The sequence below is a fragment of the Nilaparvata lugens genome, chromosome 6 (genome assembly GCF_014356525.2).
Source record: "Nilaparvata lugens isolate BPH chromosome 6, ASM1435652v1, whole genome shotgun sequence".
Taxonomy (NCBI): domain Eukaryota; kingdom Metazoa; phylum Arthropoda; class Insecta; order Hemiptera; family Delphacidae; genus Nilaparvata; species Nilaparvata lugens.
The window spans coordinates 46877096-46904703 of record NC_052509.1 but is presented as its reverse complement, the minus strand read 5'-3'; the positions used below and the strand labels follow the sequence as shown (position 1 = coordinate 46904703).

The window sequence follows — 27608 nt, the reverse complement described above, 5'->3', positions numbered from 1 at the left end:
TGAAGTGGCCGGCCCGACCGCACAGGACTATCAGCCCAGTATACTGAACAAGCTGCCATGGAAATGGCTATGGCCAGTTGAGTGGCCCATCCGACCTGAGAGGACAATCCTTAAAACACCCATCCAACCGCAAAGGGTTAATACTAAGGCCCGGTTGCACAGCAGCCGGTTACCTACATTTTTACAAAAATTAAGATTTATTAAAATTTTCAAATTAATTGGATTAATTTAATTTTTAATTTGAATGAATTATCGATTATTAATTTTCAATTGGATTATCAAGTTTAAAATAAATTAAAGTTGTTATTAATTTATACAGACAAACATTTGATGGATTTCAGCCATCATTTTACCCATCATCAACCACTTCTCATATTCAATGGTAACTGTAGGAAAAAATGTGAAATACGTGCGCAAAGTTCCTCTGCTGCACTCAAGAAGCCATTCCGCCCTCGCCTACGGCTCGGGCGTAAACGTTTCTTTCGGTGCAGCAAACTGTCACTTTGCGCACTAGTTGCACAAATAACTATTTTAAGTACCTATAGCTTAATCAAATGGAAATAATTATTGAAAACCATATATATTTACGTTGTATACTTTATATAGTACTTATAGCTAATGAACTCGAAACAATTGAAAACCATATAAGTAATATTTACGTTGTATTGACACCTACTCTTCTATTGTTCGGTTTTGTTTGTTGATGAGCTCGGTGAAGTTGATTAAGGACGGATTGATTTGATTTTCACTGCAGATTGTGATGGCTGGGAAAGGAATGTCCCAAGTTGGCGTTATTTCTCCATTGAGTGACATTAGAACCGGGTTGCTCAGATAGTTTCTCACTTGCGCAGTGATAGTGATAGTCATTCCTGTGTAAACAAGAGCTAGAGCCAGTAACCAGAATATCCTGCAACCAATTACTGAGAAGATAAATATTAAAAGTGATTGTGAGACTTACTGCAATAAAGATAATGAAATTGAAAGATAGTTCACAAACAAGGAGAACAGCTCCATCAATAACTCTCTTGTAACTATATGAGAGAACATTTTTTACAATAGAAAGAATATTAAAGACTAATAAGAAGAATTCATATTAAGATTAATAAGAACACTTCTTATTTAATATTAATAATTACCACAATATCAATTTTTCAACTACACAAAAAGTGAAAAATTGAATTCACTTCAAGTGTGACTACAACAATAAAGATGAGGAATGTGGAAAATAGTTTTAAAAAAAGGAAAACTGTTCTGTCAAAATAGCTCGCTTGTAAGTACTTACGGCAAAATTCAATTTATGAATTATGAAACGTTATAAATATATATTAGGAAGAGAGCATAATACGCATAAAAGCAACGATTTTGATCAAATTCATACCTAAAATAGCCATTGATAAGCTCTATCAACTGCCACATGTCCCATATCTGTAAAAATTCCAGGAGCTCCGCCCCATCTATGCAAAGTATGATTTTAGATTCTCAACTATCAGGTTTCAGCTACAATTAAAAAAAATTAGTGGAAAAGATTGAGCATGAAAAATCTCTACAATAAATGTTGAGTAACATTTTCACCTAAAATTGAAAATAAGCTCGAAATTCGAGAAAATGTGATTATCCAATTGCAAACTGTTGGCAACTGTTGATTCTATTAAATCATTCACTATGAAGAGATAGCAGACCTCGAGTGTCTTCAGAGTTATTGTCCTGTCACCAGCTGGCTCATAACTTTGAATAGTAGACTTGAGATGCGCGTGAACACTAGCGTCAGCCGTCAGGTGATCAATTTTCATAACGGCAAGGAAAGTTGTGTAAGTGCGCTACACCAGATTTTTATTAGTTTGAATGAGATAAACTTAGTTTTCCAGTAGATGCCAATATTCGTGTTTCATTTTCAGGATATGAAACGAATCTATCAACCAATGCATGAATCTAGTATTGCTCCACAAGATGAGCCAGAATAATGATAATTTGCACAAAATTATTGATCAAATGATTTAACTATAAATAAACTTCAGCTGAATATGAAACATCAAACCTATAAACTATAAATTTATGAAACGTCAATACCGTTCATAGAGAGGTCGATGTGGTTCAGCCAAGTAGCGCAAACCATGCAGAGTTGTCATTTCGCAGTATTTGAGAAACCCTGCAATTGAATTGTCTCTTAAATCCTTCCATTTTCTACCTTTTAACGGTGGTTTTCTCACAGTAGCTTTCTTCTTTTTCTTCTGAAATGGATGGATAAATAGACATGAAACATTACAGATGTGGAAATGAAAATTTTTCGTAGCTTGCTATGTAAAACGTTGTCACAGTTATTCGGTGAGGTATAGATCTATTAAAAAGAATAATAATATAAGAAGTAACGAGAATGGGCATACCAATATTAATAAGATATTGAACACTAGAACAATAAAGCATTTCTTCATCTGTAAATCGGCAATTGGTCGGACGCTCGACATTTTTCTATCAATATCCTGGATCTGTCATAAAGTATTACTAAAAAGAATGGATGAGGCGAGCTCCTTTAAGGATTAGCTACACATCTTTTCCTGATCCACCACGTATTCTGTTATATAGTTCCTAACAAGTTGTTGAAAAACTTGGGTCCTCAATGACTAGAAATTATTTAAATTTTTGTAAAGCGAAATTGGAGCATCACAATTATTTTTGGAATCCTAAAAATCAACTTTAAGAGATTTGTACATTACGCTACCTACTTGCACATTATTCACCCAAATTTTATTCAGAAGTACGCTCTCTCACAATACATCAAGGATATAGAACAGCATACATTCAGTGAGAGTAACTTATAAAATCAAGTAAAATGTTAGATCTAACCACTTTCAGGTCAGAAAAATTAGGTCACTAAATCTGGGTCACCTTACCAACAGCTCAGAGTATAGCTGGAATAAGACACCCTTAAATACTTCATTGACGGGCTTTGCATATGATTTTATATATTGGAATTAGGTAATTCACTCAAAAAGTAGAGAGGTGATAAATGTAGGAAACATTTAATAGTAATTGAATTGGATTGAATAAACAACCCAAATAAAGAATAAAGAATAAGCCTAGGTACCTTGAGATATCTGCTATTCGAATTATAATTATTACTGGTACTCTTGGACACACTGAAAACATCCTGATACGTCATGTTAAACAATCAAAATGTAAGTGATGAGTGAGAGTTAATTGGAGGAGGCTCTATTTCGATCAAATGAATAGGAAATTGAATTCCCCTGGGAGATCAATGCTATCTGATGACTACCACTCTCATGCAACGGATATTGCTTTCGAAAATAGCAATCAATATTCAAATTAGATATTAATATGATCGTTGTTCTAATGCATTTTTTAAAAAATTGCATGATATCAAGGTCACGTTAGTTCTGTTATTTATTGCCAAATATTCAATCTATCTTTAAATTTTTCAAGAAGCTTTAGCTTTGCCAAAAACAAAAACCGTTCATATAATATGTGACCTCATTTTTGACGCGATTGAATTTTAATGTGGTACCATATTTCAAAATTCAAATAACACCTACTATGATGTAGTGCCATTAATCTTTGTTTTGTTTCAAACCACTTGTAATTTGGTCCATTTACAATGGCTGTGATTAGTTAAGCAAAAATATTTCAATAAAAAAGAATAATTATCAAGAACTATATCAGGTAGGCTACGGTTTTTCATGTAGCCTACAGCTATTTATAGAGTATTTAAAAATGTTGTTTCATAGTTATTTCATTCCATTTGTTTATCATTTTCTTTTCCATGAAGAGTAATGAAGAGGATTTGATGCTCTATAAGCTCATATACAGCATGAATTTTTCCCATAAGAGAAAAAATATCAAAAAATTGGAAGCAAACAGGGTTTTTCAAAAATGTCACACATTCAAGAGCAGCGATATCTCTGAAACTATAGAGAAGATACGGAAATACGTTGTGAGATGAGAATTGTGGGAAATTAGTTGAGCTAAAAATGTCCGTAAGACTCTTAGTTTACGAGATATATGCGAGAAATCAAAAAATGGTAACTTTGAACCATCTCCACCTCCTTAGCACAGGGGGTAGGGGAGGGGACTTTTGATATATGTTTACCTCCATACTACCCTAAACTAAACAGGACTGCCGGGTCAAAAATTGTCTTCCTAACTTTTCCCTCCATAACCAAGGCGGAGCGGAGCGTGGCGTTCTAGAGCGGGGCGTGGTGTGGCGTGGTCACAACGTTCATGATACACACAGGAAGCGTCTGAGCGTCAAGCGTCAGGGGCCTAGAAGAGTAGAGTAGAAGAGTACATGAGTAGACCAAACTGGCACTCGCACTGTGACGCTCTGCTTGTAGACCAAACTGGCACTCACACTGTGACGCTCCGCTTGTAGCCAAACTGGCACTCGCACTGTGACGCTCCACTTGTAGACCAAACTGGCACTCGCACTGTGATGCTCCGCTTGTAGACCAAACTGGCACTCGCACTGTGACGCTCTGCTTGTAGACCAAACTGGCACTCACACTGTGACGCTCCGCTTGTAGCCAAACTGGCACTCGCACTGTGACGCTCCACTTGTAGACCAAACTGGCACTCGCACTGTGATGCTCCGCTTGTAGACCAAACTGGCACTCGCACTGTGACGCTCTGCTTGTAGACCAAACTGGCACTCACACTGTGACGCTCCGCTTGTAGCCAAACTGGCACTCGCACTGTGACGCTCCACTTGTAGACCAAACTGGCACTCGCACTGTGATGCTCCGCTTGTAGACCAAACTGGCACTCGCACTGTGACGCTCTGCTTGTAGACCAAACTGGCACTCGCACTGTGATGCTCCGCTTGTAGACCAAACTGGCACTCGCACTGTGACGCTCTGCTTGTAGACCAAACTGGCACTCGCACTGTGACGCTCCGCTTGTAGACCAAACTGGCACTCACACTGTGACGCTCCACTTGTGGACCAAACTGGCACTCGCACTGTGACGCTCCGCTTGTAGACCAAACTGGCACTCGCACTGTGACGCTCCGCTTGTAGACCAAACTGGCACTCGCACTGTGACGCTCCGCTTGTAGACCAAACTGGCACTCGCACTGTCACACTCCGCTTGTAGACGCTCCAAAAAACAAACCAGCTTGTACCAAAGTTTGACGCCATGCTCCTCTCTGCTACACTCCGTGAGTAGATATGTTATTGTTCACGACGCTCCGCCTTCAGTATGTTTGTACCCTAACTTGGGCACTCATTGTTATGATCACTCCCACATAAACCAGAGCAAGAGCCAAAATATTCTGTGAAAGTTAGTTTCCATTATAAAAGCATATTATCAACATTCCCATAAAAATCATATACCGTACTAGTACAGAGAATAAGCATTTAATAATTACCTATTGGATAAAGTTGATATGTTTTGTGTTTATTTTGAAATTATAACCCATTGCTGTGACAGTCTAATGTCTGTACCTTGTACCATGTTCACTTCAATCTTACTGTACCATTTTTTCAACTTTATTTTATTTCTAATTTTCAAGTCTGAAATGACATTCCAAGTCGAAACATTTTGTTAGAAATAAAATAATAGAATAGTCTACTTTGATTTTTATTTTTATATAGCACTGTATGTTAAATTAGACAAAATTCAGAACAGATATGAAATACCTAAGCTTTTGCCTTCTGGTTGGCCAGGCTACTCCACATCAAACAAAAATTTGATGCAATATTTTTTATTATACTATATATTTGAAATAAAATTCTAGAATACAACTCCTTTGAAATGAGAGTAGAGAAAAAGATAGAATTTTACAACAATAATTCATAGTATTTCATTATTGTATAATATTATTTATATTCATTAATAAAATACAATAAATAAATAAGTTATGGTAAAATAAAAGCATGAGGCTACTGTGATGATTACCATACTAAGTTTCATTTTGTTTTCAATTGATAAGGAATAATTTTTTCTAATGCTTTATACTATGTTTTAATACTCTTATAGTATATACTTTCAGTACACTTCATAATTATACTTTATACTTTTGCTTTACTCTGAGCTTGAGTTTTATAGCTTAATCCAACATTATAGCTTCAGTCTAGTTTTGAATAAGTTTTAAACCTTGAGTATTCTTGAAACTTGATTTTGTCAATATACCACTATATTTATAGCAAAAAATATATTTATAATATTAGTAATTGACATCAGCAACGTCTTATTCTTTCAATTTGGAGAAATAACACAACATCCCTTGCCATACAATCAAATTATCAAGTATTCTAACATACCTTTTATAAAGAGGTCGATTTGACTCCGTTACGTAACCTAGTCCATGGAGAGTTGTAGATTTACAATATTCCAGTGTACCGGAAACTATTTCCATCAATTGAAGAAGATGATTTCGACGAAGATTGCAGGCATGCCTAAGAACAATAAAATATTTCATCCTGAACAATAGATAACTTAGATGAATCGATCCTGGAGATGATGTTGGTTGAAACATCCTAAATAAAGCTTCCTAATACCGGTAATGTGGTTTCAATATTTATGAAAACCATTATAAAAACACAGATTTCTAATCCATTTATTTTTATTATCGAATCTTGTAAAATAATCATTCTACCGTGAATGAGAGCTGAGAGGCACAATAGGTTAAGGTTGCTATCCAAACATGCTTCTCTTTCAATTTATAAAAACATTTATTTGGGATAAGAAATTCATTTTCATATTGTGATAATATACTCTTATATTATTATATTACAAACACTACACTGATGTTTACGTGAACTAGAATCTCTCTATACCTTGAAATATTCATTTCCATGGGAATTATTGGCTCTATCAATAATTTCCACGGATAATCTGAAAATACCGGTTGCATGTTGATAAGTCAAACTGAAAGTGATGGATATAAATGCTCAATTGTAGAAAAATACATACAAACATTACTCTAGACTGTTCGCGCAATTTTCTGATGAGGTTTTCCCTAGAGAGGCCAATGGTAGCCCTATCTGATCTTGTCATGCGATGGCTATTTATAGTTACATTCCTTGAATATAATATTGGCTAGCATATCATATATGAGCTGAGAAAATGTATTAGGAATTTATTATAATGAGATGATCATTGAAGATTGATATGAACTCTATTGATCAAAGCCAGCCGCTAATATATAGTATAAGTAGAGCCTGAAATTGTTTTTCATGAAATTTCATTAGAAGCGAAATGCGATACAGATCATACAGGAGAAAATTAGTTAGGTACCGGTACCATTAATCAAGGTGAATTTACCATTTAGGTACATTTATTTTTGATAGAATTATTCATTCAATCATAGGGAATAAAATTATTGAAAAGTTGAGTCAAGGCTGAAACTTAGGGCCTACCGTCGTACATACTTTGAGTGCCCGATCATGGAAATAATAATCATAGTTTGAGATTGTTGATAAAGACTGATACCATGGCTAATTATTGGACACTCATTGTCAAAATACTAACTAAAGCAAAAAGTAAATTGACCATGCTATTCCCATGAAGTACAATGATTAATGGATTGATAAGTCATGACGTTTACGAATAAAAATTACCTATACATGCAAAATTATGCATAGCTTGTGGTTTAGTGAAAGTGAATATTGATTTCAATATTCAAATTTGGTCAAATAATCATCATCCTCACAAACGACGTCGACGTATTACTCATAAGCTTTAGTGAGATTTACTTTAAAATGTTAGCATTGATTCAATTGAAGTTATTTAGAGGAATGATAGTATGACCTGAATATCACTTTACAAATTTTAAATTCAAAGAATAATAGAAAATAAGAATAAATAATTTGGAATTTCTTTGCATAATTCAGTTGGACGACAATCAATTTTCCTTTTATTTTTAGTTGAGACTAGAGAGAACATTATAATAGTGTCAAACAAAAAGGAAATATTTTTTCAAGAGTATCCGTGGCGTCAAAACTTGGACGAGACTACTTGTAGGTACATGACAATTTCTTAAATTAAACCAATAACTTAATTTTACCTCCTATACGTAGGTAGTGCATAGTACAGTAACTAAAATATTGCTCAGTAAAATAATATTTTGGTTACCAACAAGACAGCAAGTATTAATTTCATGTTAACAACTCCGACTGAGAATTATTTTAAAGTTAATAAATTTATTTCAATTGGGCTACTTGAATAATTGTTTAATTAATATAAATTAATGTTGTTCTAAAGTTGCTTTGCTAGACCTTCTTCATAATATGAAAGAAATTATATTTTTATCACCATATGGGATAACCTCATCACATTTTCAACCACCTGAAAACCTACACGACGGAATACGTATTATTTCCAAGAAGTTATTGAATTCAACAAAAATCTTATCAGTACAGTAATAAATTAATTAATGGAAGTTCAAATGAACTGTTTGAATTAAATTTCTTATTTTCTTGGTAAGACACTGAAAGTACCGTAATGTCTCAAGGTAAAAGCGGTGATAAAACTAAAACTCAAGCAAAATCTACACTTGAATCAAAAGGAAAGCTTGGAGCTACTGCGAAGGAGCAAAAAATAGTAAATGTTGTAGCCGATAAAGTTTTGATAGACTCAAAGAAAAGCAAGAGTAAGACTAGCATATTCAGTTCTCTCAATCAGAAGCTTTTTGGAAGAATCAAGCTGCCATCTGCACTTGAGAAGTATAGGCCTAGACCGTTGAATTATCATTTCAACACTATGACTAATTATGGAAGAGCTAATGTAAGTCAATTTGAGATTCAAATATCTATGTAAAATAATTATTATTATTAAACGAAAATCCAAATTAAATGTTGTATAACCATCCCGAAGACTCTAGTCTGCTACTGCAAATATTGACAACAGAGTTAACAGCTAGATGGAAATTCGATGAGGCGATTCACAGAATTTAATTTGAATATTTGTTTGATAGTTTTTAATTAGCATTTGAATAAATGCAATTTCTCATTAATTTTCATTTGAATATGTGTTAGTTTGCTATCATATAAAGAAACGGTTAAAACAAATGAAAAATTTCTGATGAGAAAGTTACCCAATAAATTGTTCTCAAAATTGTCATTATTGAGGGTTATGTGTATTACATGCACAATAATTTAAAACAAATTTCCTAGCCAAGCATTCTTTGGGAGCCAATCAGAATAGTTCAAGTTGCTACTTGTTTCAGGTTTAATAATAATTGGTTGATAGGGAGTTTGGCTAAACTCCAAAGTATAAGTACAATTTTTATTGAGTAAAAAAGCGTTTTTCAATATGCATTTCTTGTTAATCAAACTATACTTTCTTAATCTACTTGAGCATTCAAGGGAAAAACATTTATGATTTTCACTCCACATTTCCTATTTTACGAGATGCTTTCAATATATTGTAATTTCGTTTTCAAATTATAGGTAAGGTCTATTATTATATAAATTATTGTAAGGCTTATACCGCGAGGCTACCGTACCATTGAATAAATTGTATTTTTCAAATTATTGCAAGAGTAAATAATATATATTAGAAATCTCACTTTTTAGAAATTGTAAAACGTCAAACTACAATAATTTACAGAGGTACGATTGTGAAATACAACTATTTTTATTTTCAGGTGTCTAAAGCAACTTTGGGGACTTTACTCTTGTTTATTTTATATGTCAGGCATAAAAAAAAAGCCTCTAGACAGAGAAGTAGCACAGCCCACGGAGAAAATTGAAACAATTTTTTATTAATCCTGATGAATAAAAATCTGCTAATTATGAAAATCATAAAGTATAACATCTTTAAATTCTTTAATCTGTTTTTAAATATTAACAAAATGACATTTCTAACTTAGTTCACGCATACGAACTTATTAATATTTGGACCGAGAAAGCGTAAAGTTGCTGAAAACGGACTTCAAGACAAAAGACTATTGAATTGTTCATAAACAATATTATATCCTACTGGATAGGAATCAGACAACAATATAGTCGCATGGGTTCCAAAAAATCGCACATGACATGAAGATTCCATGTCTATATTTGATCTGAAAACCTTAGAGTAGCCTACATCTATTTCTGATTAAATTCCAAAAAGGATCCAAACTTATAAATCAATGGATGGCGAGTCAGAGATAGCATGTTATTAAACTGTTTATGTGATATTATCAAACTACTGTTTCATAAGATTTAGATCACAACGATTTTCAAAATTTTACACTTTTCTCTCAATGTTTATTACTCATCTAAAATCAATCATTAAACTTAAATAAGAAACAGGAACTTTTAATAAATAATAAAAATAAACATCAACAAGAAAATTAAAATCTTTATTTTCATAATAACAACATGTCTCTTCACACCCGTGAAACAATTAAATTAAAATAGCACAAATATAATTGATAAATATATATATAATATACAAAACTGAACTACTGACAATTTATACTCATGCTGATTTCACACATTCCTTCAAAAGAATAAAAAATATATATCATGAATCAATTTCAAATACCAATAACAAATTATTTTCTTCACGGCAATAACAAATTATCACAATACAAGAATTAAATGATACCAATTAATTGATATAAAATACTTGATAAAAGTAAAGGATATTTGTATATATAAATGTATATATTATAAACTGTATATATTCAATATCATAAATAAATCTTTCTATAAATTTATGATAAAATGCTGTACATTTTCTCAATTACAGTATATATTTTTATAAATTACTCTGGAAATAAAATATATTTTTTGAAACGTTTTTCTTAATGGCTATATTTATCACAGAAAAGATTGCTCAGAGAACAAGATTAGAATATCATAGGAACCGATAATATATCAGTTAATTTTAAAAATTTATTGAATCATCAATAATGTACCTTTCATATTATTAATAATATTATAAAAATTCATCTATTATAGAACCATACAGCTTTTAAAGTGGCAAGTACTGTCAATTTTTCATATTCATAAATGATTTAAATGAAATGAATTATTTCTTATTGAAGAATATGTTCTTTCAACGTTTTATGAGCTTAAATATTCAAATAACGTTTGTAAAGATGGTATAATCTTGATTATCGTACTTGAATCACATTCTAACTATAGATAGAAGAAGGTTATCAAATTAAGATTTATTAAAATATTATTCTCGTTCTACTAGTTGAAGATAGAAAGAAACTCATTGATTTTTTTGAGAAAAGATAGGCTAATGTATTTTACTCTGTAAAATCTGAATTAGTCAATGATGGAATAAGTCTATTACTTGAGAATGTTTCAATATTTTCATAAGCAATCACTTTGAATAGAAGTTTAATTTTTTGCAAAATATTTAATTTCTATTTCGGAGTTCTAGTAGGAATACATTTTTTTGGTCATTGAAATCAATTATAACATTATATTTATATATGTTATGCTACAATATCCTCGTTCAATTGAAATAAAAATTTTTAATTTATGAGATCAGAAACTGAATGAAGACAGATGTAGAAGATATAACAGAATAAAAAATAACTATAGTAGACTATAAGCATAGATAAACGAGCTGAAAGACTAGATAAAAGCTATCTTTTCTCTATGATATAAGGAAAATGAAAAGAATTGAATCTGAATGAATTGTGTAAAGACTAGATATGGAATTTTCACGTTGGACAATAAGTTAGGTAGCATAAGTTCCGAGCCGTGTAGTAGGGCCCGATAATAAGAGTCTTACACCAAGTTTAGATAATTTAGAGCTGAATGTGTTAGTACGAGACTTTAAAAAAGGAAAGGAAAACACACAGAGAGGAGTGAAACAGGAAAGCGAAAATAGAAGTAGAAGCTAAAAAGCAGGTAGTCCCATAATAAAAATTATTTGGAGAGATCTATGACTAAATCAAATCATGCTACAACTTTCCTACAGTAAAAATATTTGCTCAAATTACCCATATATAACTGGGTAGAGAAGTTCAACAGACAGAATAACCCCTTTCCATACATATAAATCCCAGACATATTGGTGGAAACTCACCAATTTTAATTCAAATTTGAATTGAATGTTATTATGCTTACCTGCAATACTTAACTCAATCGTACAGTAGTAGTTACTGTATAATTAATTATATGATAGAAAATCTACAGTGTGTAGACATTACTGTAGTTCCACGGGAAATGCTGCGAAAGTCTTGTGTATTAGACCAAATTGACTGATGGGCTCTTCTTCAGAGATGGAGTCTTAGCCAAAGGTCTGGGTCGAGGACATGGTTCCACATCAGTGACAGCCGAGTAGAATGCCTTCCACACCTTTGCATTGTTCATGCAAACAGTCCCTCCTCCTCTTTTCCCCTGCGACAACTGAATCAATACCAACATTTTAATTTAATCAATAATGGAATAATAATTGAATGGGATTCAATTATCCTTCTTGTAATCTGCAAGCAATTAATCTACATGCAGAGTGAACTATGTTTTTTGCTCTTATATTCTGAGTATCAAGATTCAAGATTTCTTTATTGCGAAAAACATTTATATACAAATGCATAGCACAGTCATAAATTAAACATGGTAAATAAAAAGTATTTACATTCAAATAAAAAAAAATAAATAAAATTCAAACACAAGCATACAAACAGCAAACAAGAATACCCTCAAATTAGAAACTCCTTTTTTCTATACGGGCATTTTTCTATTAAAATATGTTTCATGGTTCTTTTAAATTTAACCACTTCTAGCTCTTTCAAATATACATAATAATATTAATAATTTCTCTGATTGCCAATGAATTGCAACCAGAGGAGTTTATTGACAAAACATATACATAGTTGTTATATTATACATACAAAATTGCTAATACTAAACTTAGTTTTAATTATGATACCCCACTATAATAATATGTGTCGAGGTGAATACAGGAAGCTTATTATAAGCTCTTATACCAAACTCCTTGAAGCAGTTCTATGTACCTGTATTTGCATAATTATTGCACTAAGAGATTCAGAATTTCTAGTGTAATGGTTGTGAACGTTGCTTTTTACAGAAATACTTCCTAAATTAATTATTTTATTTTATTAGGCTAGCAGGTAACCCGTGCTCCGCAAGTGTCTAATTAAAAACTTAACAAACCGAAAACTTGACCTGCTGAAATCTTGAAAATAGGCCTATAACCATCCTCGGTAAATTAAGAATCAATATGCAAAATGTCAAGTCAATGAGTGCAGTAGTTCAGACTTGGTGATGCGTCATTCGTGAATTTCTCATCACGTACATGTATAAGCCAATTCTTTCCTTTATCATATTATAGACAAGACGAATATAGACAATTCATCGAAATAAGAGACTTACAGGAGAGACATATAGCTCTTCCACAAGCGTGTGCGTATAAAAGTGATAACTTGATATCCATTGGTTGACTCGTAAATTCCAGTTCACAGTGCTTTTATAGAACTGAGTCACGTATTGTGATTATCCAGTTCAGTCCAACATCAAAAGATGTTGAGTAGTTTGTGTAAATTCGTCTTGCTGCTCCAAGATCCACTCTCACACGCGCATGTTTGTTTACATCGTCTCTCGGCTCCCAGAACAGACTATAGTCCATGATATCAATTAAAATTCACATTTTATTATAATACTGGATGAATTTATTCATAAAATTAAACTCTGATTACGCTAGTATCAATGGAATATGTGGAAATATATGCTATAGTGAGGTCCACGTTATAATGGCAGTGGAGAAAGATAGAACACTATAGGAGCCAATCCTCTGTCTTGTCAATGCCTCCTATAGACAGTAGCTGATACAGGTTTATTGATGTAATATCAACTGTTCATTCTCGTTTAAAATAGTCAATTATATTTTATTAAGCAAGAAATTATATTTTTCAATAGTTTCATAATGAATTTTCATGATTGAGATGAAATACTTCGTTGATTAATTCATTCTTTACCTTATAGGCGGGTTTTTACAACCTTCCCGGTCGTTTCCCGCACTCAACACGCCATCTGCCTCTATCTCTCCATACGTCTTGGTGGAGAGAAATCAGTGAAGAGGAATTGCAATATATGGTGGTTGGATGAGGAGGAAATACATTGAACATTGACGACACCTCGGAAATTGCAAATGTCAAGGAGTGCCGGTACTTAGGTATGACAATAAAAGATGATTGACGGGATGAGAGAGAGATGGGATAGAGGATTGCAAAGGGAAAAGTTTTAACCAGGAAGCTACATTCAATACTTTGGACGGATGATATATCTGAAAGAGCTAAGAAACAGGTTTTCTAAACAATTGTGATGAGCTTTGTAACTTAGGAGCGGAAGTATGGACATTAACCAACAGACTAAAACAAAGATTATTGGCTATGGAGATGAATTACTGGAGAAGATGTTGCCAGCTGACCTTGAGAGATAGGTTGAGAAATGAGGTTATAGGGAGGAAAATGAAATTGGACAGGTCAGTGGAGGATGAGGTGGAGGACAGTGGTATGGACATCTCAGAAGAATGAGCCCAGTCGCATATATGAGTGGATTCCGGCTGAGAGGAGGAAACGAGGACGACCACGAACGGTTTAGCAGCAAAACAAAGAAGAGACCATGGAGAGCAGGGGCATCCATAGATTATTAATTCTACATTGTTAAAAGACGATCTGGCAACAGAGCAAAGCGTAAAAGAGATAGCGCTATCCGCTTTGTTGAATGATAGACAAGATAGATTATGGACCTCACTACAGTAAGATAGCAGGATGTTTGATTAAGTGTCTACGGACAGGTACACTTAACACTATAGAGAGAAGATACACTATATAGCTTATATGCTATCTTTTCTCTATGATTCAACTAAGTCATCTCAGTGAACAACGTTTTGAGAAATAGTATAGGAGAGATATTTGAAGTATAGTCACATCTGAACTCCCGAACTGATCGCCAGCTAGCTAGATTGCGTCATCGCCACCAACCAACGTTTTAAATACCTTTTGGCAATTATGAAACTTATTTGTTAAAAACAGATGATTGGATATAAAATGACGTCAGCTACACCAAAAATTTAGCATAAACATGCACGTGACACCTAACATCTTCTTCTATATACCGTGATTATATGCCTATTTTCATTTTTATTGATCAAAAAATTCTAATTTTTAAAATTACAAACAAATAGAAATTCAAGACCACTTTTTATTATTTTTAGTCAAGCAGAGCAAGTAAAAATAAAAAGTACTTGAAAATTTCTATTTGTATTTTCCATCATGGAAAAAACCACAACATATTGCAAAATACAACTGTAATGTTCAATTCAATTATCAAGATAAATTTATTTAATTTTACTAAGCCAACGCAAGTGACTTAGCCAAAGTCTCCTATCAAATCGTAGATTCGCCCAATGCATTGATGGCACAGTACTAATGTGCATGATTCTGTAATTGGAAGTCTCTGGTTCGATTTCAGCCAGAGTGAATATTTTTTATACGAATTTAAATTTCAATTGATATTATCCATGTTTTATTGTAATTTTTCACTTTTACTCATTGCGGTGCAGCACGGGTTACACCTGCTCTTCATCTATATCAGCAAGTAACAAGTCAATAATATAAAAGGAAATATGACTCACAGCTCTGTTGACATCACCAATGCAGATATAAGGTTTTTGATCATCAATACTGACTGCCCACTTTGAATGGTCTTTTGTGTATGAGAAGCTGTCGCAATCTTTCTTGACACACAGGTTCACATTTTCAACATTCATCACTCTAGAAAAAAAGTCAAAATAATAGAATATTTTATTCACTCACTCCCATCAATCACATTAATAATATGGTTGTACATTATTGTTTTATATTAAAAGTAAATTGGAAATTAGAACTATACTATAATATTGGATCGAAGGAAGCAAGAGCTATTGAAATCATTTGATAATTGCAAAAATACTAATAATGATTGATTTAATGAATCATCAAACATCCTGGAGACATGAACACTGTCAACATAGGAAAATTGACATTAGTAGATAGCTTCAAATTCGATGAACGCTACTATGCAAAAATATTCGTCCGTACAAGAATAGAACCTAGCATCCTCCAATCACCGGTCACCGTAGTTCAATCAATTGATTTAGAATTTCTTCCAGCAAGTTTCTCTTTTGTCATTTTTCATCAAGCAGAGATCTTTATAGGGGTTAACTATAGAGGAATCAGTTATTTAGATTTTGTTTATTATATGATATGAATTGAATAGAAATTAAATAACTGAATGTTTCTTGTTTCCTCCATCTTTATCACCTGACCGGCTTGGATTAGTCAAGTGCTAGTCTTGAGGTCGTTGGCCATAGTAGAAAGCTGGGTTGAGATGCCACTCCGGCCATTTCCGAACAGGAGCGTTATTAAAATTTCGTTCCTAAATTTGCTTTGTGGTCTATGTTCTGAATAGATAAATAAATGTTTATTTCCCGAAAAACTAAAACTACTACATCAATTACAGAAAATTTTAGATAAATTAAATAAATTGGATAAATTCTATATTAGATAAATTATTTAATGCATAGTTATTGAGGTGTTTGATGGCCCTAATTGAGTTTAAGGTTGAATGAACTTTTATAATCAAAATATTCCTATGATACATGTGGGTTAGCATTGAATGAAAATTAATCCAATTTCCACAAGTTATTAGTAATTGATCGAGTAATTGCTTAGTAACAGTCTCAAGTGAACTGTAACCAGTTCAAGAGTTTTTTTCGAATAAACTTCATTTCTTTGTATGAAATATGGGGAGAATAAACTATCTGCAACTGAAATATAATTGTCTCTCTTCAGCCATTATTAAAATACACAAGTCCACAGTTACAATAGTTAACTATCCAATTGCATGTCTTCAACACAATTATTCTTCTGTCTATAAATCTGTGTTTAATTCATGACCTACTTAAAGTATTAAGTTGGAATATTACATAACATGTTACTTTTCACATTCATAACACCATCAAGACATAACATTTCACAAGTTAGAATAGTGTTGTAAAATTATGATTAGGCCTAATAATGTGATCTGTTGTATCTTTACCTTGTATGAATATCACACATTCATAACACCATTAAGACATAAAATTTCACGAGTTAAAATAGATTTGTAGAACTATGATTAGGCTTAATGATGTGAGGCTTAATGATTACTTGTATGCAGTTGAGCAGTCGGAAGGTAGGGGAGAACCAGCTCCATTGCGCCATGTCTCAACTGACATACTAGTTAGTAGTGATGGAGCAACTAGATCTTCATAGAGATCTGAAAACACAAAATACGCTCAATTAAGTTATTAATAGAAGTATACCATACTCTTCTTATTAGGCCTATAAAGAAACAGTCAAGAAGCCAATAAACTTTTAATTTTTATTGACCGAGCGAAGTGAGTGTACCTATAAGTTGAAGTGCCTGGCCAAGTAGGGAGACAGATTTTCAATATTCATCAGACACAAGATTTTAGAAGCCAGGATGAAACTGAGCTACCACGTAATAGAAATGCAAAACGTACCATATGAAACAAAAGTGTTACTGTACTAGTAATAGTACAAGTAATCATGAAACAGATAATATTATCACAACGATATATTATGTCGAATTTCATGTATGAAATTACGAACTATTAGTACAACGAACTGAATTCATTTTTTTTGTGGAGGGGTTCATGGTTTTCTGATTGCATCGTTCCTCAACTTGACGGAATTTGGGAGAAATATTCTTGTTTTCATATAAGTCATAAAAACTACAGGATATGTAATTTAATAGTATTCAAATTGTTCAGTCATTATCAATATTTAGCAATCATTCCAATCATGTTCCTTCCCTTTTAATTGTTCATAGGCATTGTCATTTATTTGTTAATGTTTGAGCACTTTTAACGGACAAACATTATATGGGAACCTCAAACTTATATTGAAACAATCAAAAACGTTCCGTACAGGTATTAGCAAAGAAAATAGGAAGCATTAGACTCGTGAGAGTTCTGTTATCTTTTCTCTATTGTATTAGATAACATAAGAACAAAAATAGTCAGCTTATAAAAAGTAACTGTATTCGTGATATGTAACCATATTTTGGCAATTAATTATTTTTATTACTTATGTCGTATTTTCTAATAACGTATTTCAATTCAGGCTACTTGATTTGTTAGTTTAAAATAATCCCATAGTACCTTTTTATGTTTTGGGGTCATTTTTAACTACTTATGTCATAATAATTTCGAACTGACCTTTAGAGAATTTTCTGCTCTTTGCAAAAGAAGTAAAAACGTTATTCGCAACAGTTTTAATATCCACCTTGCTTTGGTCGGTGTCTAATTTATATGCAGTTCCTTGAGCAATTGACACCAATTTTGGATAAACGGTGACAAGTGATTCATCGTAGAAATTGTAATAGAGGCCCACTTCATTCATTTGAAGCTGAGCCGCTGAAAACAAAAATAGGAAATTGTTGAAACACACTCTTTAGAAAATGTGATGGCAAATAAATTTCATCAATAATTTTCTAACAAAATAATCCTTACTGATAACATTTACGAATCGATCAATAATAAAGATGATACCAATAATTTTATTCGACTCATGTGAATTACAAAATTATAAAGTATTCATGTGAGCTACAATTATATAACGTTTTTTCTCATATCATTATATATGACTTAAAAGAGATTAGTTAGTGGGAACAATAATGGAAAAAACGGAAGGGATTCCCCCAGCTTAGACCTTCAATGGTATAGAATCCATAAATCTCTAGTTTTTGACCTGTTTCTATAACAATATTATCGTCTACAAAAGGCATATCAATTCCATTATAAAATCAATGGTACAAAGTTCACTTATTATATCTATTCTGGCTTTTCTAAAAATAATACGACATTATGACAAATGATGTCAACAAAAATTCGTTAAGCTATTTCATCGAAAGAATAAAATATGACTCACAATGCGCGTCCAATATTAGCAATAGCAATCCACTCACTGTTTGAGCTGATAAAATAATCAGCAACAATAGCGCTAGATGCATTGTTTTCGCAAAAGACAAATAAATGATTGAACAATAAATAAATATTTCATGCAAGTCAAATAGATGAAGAACAGCCATGTATTGTCTTTTGTTAGCACTTGGTCTCTAAGTAAATACTCTTAAATATACTGTTAGACAAACACAATAATACTTTGATAAACTCATGCAGATAAGTCATTTAAATTAACTAATACGTACAACTGCGACTGTAACTACTAAATTCAACTGCTATTTGGAATATGAAGATGACATGGAATTAATGCATAAGAAGATAAGATGTAATAGTGTGTTGCACATCCAGATGCGTTAAATTAATTTAGGCTATTTTTGTTTTAATAAATCCAAAACAATGACGTGGATTTCAAAGATTGTAGATAATTAGTTCTGTGAGGCTCATTCTAACTGACAAATGAGAGTCATTTTTTATTCTAGTTTGAGTAACCTAGCATACTCTCAAAAGAAATATGTTTCGCCTTGCAATAAATGAAGCAAACATACAGATTATAGAGAGAGAATGCATTCTTTGAATATTTGAAATGCATTTAGGCATCGCTTGGATTTTTGCAAAGCATGATGCTCGCATTAGTCTGAGACTTGAGCCTGGGCCACACTTATCATGCAGCTTTCCGATCCGATCACACATGATCACTAAATGACAACAGCTTGGAATGGTGCATGCCATACATGTCAGTCATCTGATCTGTCCCACCAAAATCCCTCAGCCCACAGTAATTATCGGAACGCTACATGATAATTGTAGGCCGGGATTAGCGCGTATGAATCAGCTGGATGATAACGTGAGTATTACATCCAATAATCAACATATAGCCTATTCACTGAATATTTGAAAACACTATTGTGGATAAAACGGAAGTGGGGGTTCTTATTGCTTCAAATTTTCCTAATAGACTTGTAATTTGTGTGTAAATAGAGCCAATTATTGGTTTAGTCTTCATGTAGACTACAAATCAACACTAATAATTAACGTGAGAAACGGTTACCCGGGTCAAGATGTTTTGCTGCCAGACTGGAACACAAAATAACTTGTAGCAGTTATTCTTGTAATGTTCAATATATAGTTCAATGTTAAATTGAACATTTCATTAATGATCAATGTTTCATAAAGTTCCAGAACCTGTGTTGAAAAAAGTACCACACTTGATATTTTTCATAGTTTTGATGAATTTGATATATTGGAAAAGTTACAAATGACTGGTGTAATATTTATGAATATCGTCAATTTCTACACATTTCAAACAGTTATTAATGTACAGAACGTTTTTTATATTGGAACATGTCTATTCCTTAATTAAATATATAAAAAGGATTTGGCAAAACTAATAGCAGGCAGTTTTTCCTTCATACATTAGATATTGTGATGCGGTTTTGCCAAAACGAAGATAAACGTGCTTATTTGTGCAAGTTTCATATGTCTTTGAAAAATAGCTATTTCAATTGTGCCAGAAATGAGAAATAAAGACAAATACAGTTGGTGCGATCTAATCGTATGTTAGTTCTAGGTTGAGCACTCCAAATCAACACTGGGTTTCAAACAATAAATTTAAAAAAAATATAATGTTTTGTTGAAAAAATGTGATTAAATACCGGTACTGCTTTAAGCGATAAAATCATTGAAAACTCATTAGATTTTCAAATTTATCGCATTTTTTACGAGTGAATTAACAAAATGCAAGTGTCGCTTTGCCCTCACAGGGTCGATCTAGAAACTGCTAATTGATTTTACGTTTGATTTGTAATCTAATTTGAATTTAAGTTTTATTATAATTAAGTTGAATGAAACGTTTAACAATCATTATGATGATGATGATGATGATGATGATGATGATGATAATAATACATTCACATTTGGAGAATGGTTAATATTCTTCTAAATTTTAATTCTCGTCTCAATAATTCCAGAGTGAAGAAGATTATTACGTTGAAAATTTGGTGTTGAAAAACAAGTATCCATTCTCTATACTCGTATTTATTCTCTTATTCTCTATCGTATTTTCTTACAATATAACTCGATTCTGAGACAATCAGGATTATCCTGAAGACATGCCTTCAAACAAAAATATAGATTTAATGTGCTTGGTATCTTTGCAGGTTAAATGATACTTGTAATACCACAATGATGAAATATCATGCGATTGTAATTGATTATGAAAGAATCTGCAGTAGGTTTTTCTCTGATTGATTTTAATTCTTGGTGTGACTCATATTATCACAAAGGTGTCACATTTATGCATGAATTACGGTCATATTCTTCAATATGGTATTTCAAATACAGTTTATTTAAGAAAATACATAATTCAACAAAATCGATCTCAGGTAACGAGCATGGTTATTACAGTAAATGTATTATTTACATTTACAATATTTCTGTTCTTTTTTGTTTATTCATACTTAGCCTAGTATCATTGAAAAAATATAATGAGGTCCACTATCGTTAAACTTATTTTGCGCTATTGGATCATGAACTCAATTTTTTTTTCTGAGGATGCACAAGCTCATATGAGCTCTAAGCATGTGCGTGGGTAATAAGGCGGATGATAATGTGGATCTACAGTTTTAGGTGGGTTCCGAACCACCGGGAAGCGATTTTCTAACTTATACACCGTATTCAGAGGAGTTGGCTGTGGTCACCCTTCCAACGGGAGTAGCAGGTACATGGTTCTCAACTTATACAAGCGATAGCTTATCAGCGCGACCACTCAGTTAAACCGCTTCCAACTTCATTGTGCAATAGACGAATCTCTCATTCCAAGTAACAAGAGTCTCTAAAAAAGTACAAACTATCAATAAATCAAAAATTGCTAGTTGAAATTCACTTACCAACTTTCTCTATTTCTTGGCTTCCCATAGTTATACATAGAAAGGTCTGCCCGTTATTGGAACCACTTTCTGGATAACTATACTGGCCTTTGCTGGGCCCGTCTGGGAATTTCGGAACGCTGTGAACCATCCAGAAGCCTCCCTCTCTATTAGCAGCCACAACACCTTTCGAGTGGCCACATGTACCCTTCACTTTGGCCTCTGATGGAGGCTGATCATTGTATAGAACCCAAATTTGGCCCTGAAATTGAAAATCAAAATAATAGATAGTAATAAATTACAACCTCAAATACCAACTGGTGCAGCCAGAAGAAAGCCCAGTACATGAAAAACTTTTGCAGGATAAAGATTATTCCAACAACTTTGTTCATTGCTTTTTGCTGGTGATGTTCAAGTTTATGACTTGTATGTAAGAAATGCTTCAAATCATACCGTACTTTCAATGTTTTCTAACTTCTTAGTTGTACCTATCACTTCAAGACCACCTTCATTATAGAGCTCATGATGTAACTATATAACTATTTTTTTTAAATTCACAACTGCACTTTCTTTATTTGTAGATATCATCCACATCAAGATTTTAAGGATTGAAATAATAATTAACATTCATTTGTGATAGTTTATCAGGTCATTTCCTAATGGTAAACAATATTTATAGGTCGAAAACATGAATATTAGTACTTATCAATACTGAATCGACCTTCCACCTTTTATCAAAGCAGGAAGAACTCTAATTCCTCTCCAACTAAGAGTCAACAATTTCGCTGATAATTCTACTTTACGGGGATTTACATTTCTATTACTTATTTGACCATAGTAAAAAATACATACCGATCTTCCTGTTGCATAGAGTGGTTTCAATGTATTACCAGGCATCGAATCTGGATCACTGATCAGTTTTTTGGGGGTTTTCCAACCGGGCGACCTTATAGTGCTAGAGCTCATATACAAGTACTTTTTGCCATACGATTCATCAGTGCTTCCTTTAGGTTTTTCCGATGTTGGCAATTTGTATAGTATGAACCTGTTGGTACATTACAGAGACAATGAGAAGTCATTGTGTACATCATTACCACTGTAACACTGTCTTAAATCGAAATTTTTAGAGCAGTGCCTGATAATTTATCAAATTGGCAACTATTAATAACTTAATAGGTTTACTGTCATATTAATCAATTCAATATCCTTAGAAAAAACGACACTTGCAAAATTAAAACTAGAATGAGAAACTAGAATTATAATATTGAGAATAAGTTATATAAAATATGAAATAAACTACAGTTGAAAATTTATACAATTAATAAACTACAGAGAAATTGCATTTATTCAAATGCTGATTATTTCATAATTATTATTGAACGAAAATCCAAATTAAATGCTGTAAATCACCCGAAGACTTCTGCTACTGCAAATATTGACAACAGGGTTAACAGCTGGATGTTAATAATTATTATTATTCATCAATTAGCATTGAATAAATGCGATTTCTCATTAGTTTCCATCTATAGACTGACTGGCCGCTATGGCTTCGTATAAAATGAGCGCTGCTATCCAGAGATTGTCAGTTTGGGTAAACATGCCTGATCATCAAAGGAAATAACGGAATCGATTCCCTGGCTGGCAAATAATTTTTGAATAGCTGCTCTCATCGAATTTCCATCTAGCTTTTAACCCTGTTGTCAATATTTCCAGTAGCAGAAGTCTTCGGGTGATTTAAAACATTTAATTTGTATTTTCGTTTAAAAATAATTATGAAATAGTCTGAAATATATATATATCATCAGTTTTTTTCTGTTCAATAATAATAGGTGGGTAGGGTACTCATATACAACGATTAGGCAACTAAAATAATTATAAGGGTAAGGGTAAACATCAACCCGCAAAGGTACACTGAGGCCCAGTTGCACAAAAGCCGGTTAAATTTTAATCATGATTAATTTCAGGAGAACCAGTTAGAGAAGATCTTTTCGAAAAGACGGCTTCTCTGATTGGTTCTCGTGAAATTAATCACGATTAAAATTTAACTGGTTCTCAGGCACAGAGTGCCTCACGGGAGATTTTTTCCCCTAGTAGTGTAATGTTTGCAGGCCTACATTTGTGACTTCAACTTTTTCATAATGCTCAATCGGCTGATATCATTGTCGCGCTGGAGAGATGTTCCATTGATTCAATCTATTGTGTTTGTCACCTTTTGTGCCATATTTTTTACAGTGAAATTTATTCGCTATATGATGAGTTGCGGTGTTTTTTAAGGATCTGCAGGAATGTCTAAGGATACAATAGAGCAACCAAGCAGTTTGCGGGTGGAGAAACCAAACCTCATCACTGCTCAAAGAAGGGCGGCCATTTAGGCAAAACTTCTTTGGAGAGGTGAGGCTTTTGACCCTGCTTAGTTTCGGAGGGGCATAAAGAAGAAACCAAGAGAACAGAGATGGGTGAAACTCCAGGCACAAATGGGTCAAGAGGATGAGTGACCAGGCGCCATCTCCTAGAGGCAATTTGACGACCCCTCCCTCAGCGGGAGGACCAACAAAGAAGGCCAGGAGTGGAACTCACGTAGGTCACGAGGCCCAATCTGTCTGAAGAGACTGCCAAGCATATCACATTGGATTGCGAGAGACTATGGGCAAGGAGAAGGGTTTTTTTTGGCCGCAAGCAACTAGGTGATGAATGGGATGTTAGTATACGGAAAAACTCCTGGATCTTGTAAAGGACACAGGTATTGGTTTGCCCAACTAGCGCAATTGGGACACACAATAAGCTCCGGTTGACTTGTGGGGTTCGTTGAACATTTGGATCCTTCAAACATAAGATACGGTGTTCTGAGGATTTATTGCTATGTCATTCTCATTCATAAGCGATACTGTACCAAGTTATCACCATCAATAAAGAAATAGACTTCTCAGAGTTTGGAAAAAACGTTATCAGTAACATTTAGATACCAAATATTATTTGTGGCCTACATGTTGAGCCAGATTCATTTGATGATGAATATACACTAAATTTGACTGATGAAAGAGAAAAGTGAAGATGAGGAAAAAAATTAAATCAGGACAACTTCCCCATCCAAACTGTTCAAAAACTCTAGCTGGTCACCTAAACCACAATCAAATGTGCCAATTTCAAATTATTCTCTAATAAAACCAATTTTCGAAAGCTGTTCAATGGTAAAGCCTGTGCAAAGGCTATAAAACCTTTCTACTGGATGATATTTTTCAACGTTTTTCAACTTTTATACTATCAATCTATCAAAATGAAAGAGTTTTCTCAGGAAAACATTTTTTCCGATAATTACTTTAGAAAATATGATCGCCTGAAGTTTAAATTTTTGGGACAGATAATTTCAAATTCGGTAAGAAATAAATCTATGGAATTTTGAGGATGAATTCTTCATGGTATTGTTAATTGAATGAAAGTGCTTCATTGTTGTATATTAACAGCTGGTTAATATACAACTTCAACATCAACAAACTGATACGGATTGAGATATCAATGTGCGCTTTTCGCTATTTATTTTCTCTTGGAACTACGTATCGAATCATTTATTTATTTCCATAAAAACATAGAAAGCCCTAAATTAAAGCAACAATCATGTATCACATGACCACCTTCTCATTTTAAGAAATGAATTCGGATTTACTTACTTCATACTTCTCTTCTTAGTCATGACCAGATATCTGGATTGACTGTGATTGACTTGGTCCTTGTCGTAGGGTTGACATTTAAACTATATCAATAATATACACTTATTTACGTTTGTAAACTTAGTCAAACATATCAAAATATAAAACAATTAAGAATAGGAATTAAGAATTAAAGTGGTATTGACAACATCAACGTCTAATTCTTTCATAATGGAGAAATACCACAACATCTCTTACCATACAATCAAATTATTAATTAAGAATAGTAATCATTCAACTTTATCGAGATGGCCTTGCCTGTAGGCATCACATTAATTTATTATCACTCGACGTTCAGCTGATGCTTCTAGTGGCCTCAAAGTATTCCTCCACTGAATAGAATGGAGACTCTATTAACCAGTTCTTGATCTCTGTTCTGAAGCTCCAGTCGTCAAAGTTCTTCACACTGTCAGGTAAGGCTTTGCAAATCCTCAGGGCTTGTATTGGAAAACAATCCTTCTTCTTACTCAGCCTGCAGAAAGGGATGTCTATTTTCGCTTTTCCTCTGGTGTTGTAGGAGTGTCTGTCTTCTCTTCTTGTGAGCAAGTGGAAATTATCCCTTGCGTGCAACAGGGAGAGCAAGATATATTGATTGTATACCGTGAGTATTCTTAGCTTGATAAAGATGGGTTGGCAGCGGTCCAAGTAGCCCGCCGAATCCAGGATCCTTAGAGCTTTCTTCTGCTGGAGCATCTTTACAGCCTGGAGCATGCCCCCATAACTGAAGTCCATAGTTGATATGGCTATGAAACATAGCAAAATAAACCTCCACCAGATGCTTCCTGGAGATTAATGGCTTCAAAGTCTCAGTAGGTACATCACTCTGGCTAGTTTCCGACAGATGTTATGAATGTGGCTACTCCAGCCAAGTTTAGCATCCAGTGTAAACCCCATAGCTTCCACTTCTGTGAGATCGTTAAGCTGCCCCCAAACAAGAGTGTATGTTGTCTCCTGGGTTTTGCTTTCATTAGCATCAGCTAATCAGCTAATTAGCATCAGCTAAGCATCAGCTCGTTGATTGTGAACCACTGCTTCGCCTGCTCAAAAATAGCCGTTGCCAACCTCTTTGACTAGTCTGGCGCTCTCCCCCTTGCGAAAATAATGGCATCGTCAGCAAACATGAGGATGTTGCCCATAAATCAAAGATCATTTATCATTACCAGGAATAATCACTGAACCTTGTGGCACAGTGACGAACCCGTAGTGGACCTGAGTTTTATATCAGGGTCAAAAATGTTAGAGCAAAAGAGTAATTTTTCATTTCAAATGGGATCCCCAATAAAACGTACTGTCAAATTATTCTTGTCAGAGAAATATTTATTAGTTTTTTTCATGATTTTTATAAACTTATAAACTCTGTAACCTATAGGCTACTTTTAATTAAAATTTGCGGGTTTCACAGATTACAACAGCTTTGGAGCGAGTTCTCAAACCCAGGGGATCACTAGTATATCTTTGATCTTAAAATAAAGCCTGGTGAAACCGCAAGTCTAAGATACAAAAGACAATACAAAATAATGAGGTAGTTCTATGGAAATTCAATAAACTACCTAACGTACCGTAGTATATATCATAAAAACATTCAAGTAACTCACCAACAAAAGTTTTAGAGGAAAGATATCAGTTTAATAGTAGGCATATATTTAAGATTCTTTGTAGCCTATAAGTAAATAAACAATAAATAATAATGACACTCACCAATCAACTGGTTTGTTGTCCTCATCCATACATTGAAGTTTTTCTGACTCAGAAATAGCAATAACATTAAATAAAGTAAAAATTCCAAGTGTACAAATAAAATGAATCAAATCCATTGTAGGTAGGCTACCTACTTTTGTGTGCAGTTAGTTTACAAAAACTTGAAAAAATTACTTTGATCACTTTTTCTTAAAAGCTTGTTTAGATAATAAGTAATATACCTTAAATTAGGACAATAGTGATTAATGAATAAAACAAAGGAAATTATTAAATAAGAAAGGTTATTGCTTTTAGTTAGTCATGATACAAGGAATGCTGCGGACAAACTAATTTCTCTTGTCCATTTCCCCTACCTATTTATATTATAACGTAATATTATTGTCGTCTGCAAAACTTTTCAGTTTTC

General features: G+C 33.3%; 3 protein-coding genes across 9 annotated transcripts in view; 1 reads left to right on the top strand and 2 right to left on the bottom strand.

The window, feature by feature from the left end:
• LOC111048309 (pickpocket protein 28-like) overlaps positions 1–6403 on the bottom strand; it is a 100748-nt gene extending 94345 nt beyond the window's left edge. For 3 of the 7 annotated variants that reach the window (XM_039430936.1, XM_039430938.1, XM_039430932.1), the window contains exons 1-3: positions 6273–6403; positions 2068–2228; positions 677–907 (exon numbers count right to left, since the gene is read on the bottom strand). In XM_039430936.1, coding sequence (XP_039286870.1) covers positions 677–907; positions 2068–2126 — 290 coding nt within the window. In that variant the 5' untranslated portion in view covers positions 2127–2228; positions 6273–6403. Of the gene's footprint in view, positions 1–676; positions 921–2067; positions 2357–6272 lie in introns of those variants that run through there. The other 4 variants (XM_039430934.1, XM_039430937.1, XM_039430935.1 and 1 more) reach the window with 4 other exon arrangements.
• Positions 6404–8280: 1877 nt separating this feature from the next.
• On the top strand, positions 8281–10738 carry LOC111048310. Its single transcript, XM_039430944.1, has 2 exons — positions 8281–8736; positions 9599–10738. Exons 1-2 carry the CDS (start codon positions 8455–8457, stop codon positions 9701–9703), a joined length of 387 nt encoding a protein of 128 aa, XP_039286878.1. The 5' UTR covers positions 8281–8454; the 3' UTR covers positions 9704–10738.
• Positions 10277–27591, bottom strand: LOC111048316 (plancitoxin-1). The gene is made up of 7 exons (XM_022334190.2): positions 27203–27591; positions 22653–22845; positions 21822–22062; positions 18190–18387; positions 17117–17225; positions 15562–15700; positions 10277–12311 (listed from the first exon to the last, which is right to left on the bottom strand). The coding sequence occupies exons 1-7, from the start codon at positions 27316–27318 to the stop codon at positions 12150–12152; spliced, it is 1158 nt and encodes a 385-aa protein (XP_022189882.2). The 5' UTR covers positions 27319–27591; the 3' UTR covers positions 10277–12149.
• Between the last annotated feature and the right edge of the window lie 17 nt (positions 27592–27608).

Bases quoted from the DNA above. Each gene is read 5' to 3' on its own strand.
- LOC111048310 (XM_039430944.1), top strand. From the start codon at position 8,455: ATGTCTCAAGGTAAAAGCGGTGATAAAACTAAAACTCAAGCAAAATCT. The intron at 8,737-9,598 runs GTAAGTCAATTT...TTTTATTTTCAG, and splicing joins CTAATTATGGAAGAGCTAAT to GTGTCTAAAGCAACTTTGGG.
- LOC111048316 (XM_022334190.2), bottom strand. From the start codon at position 27,318: ATGGATTTGATTCATTTTATTTGTACACTTGGAATTTTTACTTTATTT. The intron at 18,388-21,821 runs GTAAGTGAATTT...TTTTGTTTTCAG, and splicing joins CCAAGAAATAGAGAAAGTTG to CGGCTCAGCTTCAAATGAAT. The intron at 15,701-17,116 runs GTAATCATTAAG...CTTTTTTTCTAG, and splicing joins GACTGCTCAACTGCATACAA to AGTGATGAATGTTGAAAATG.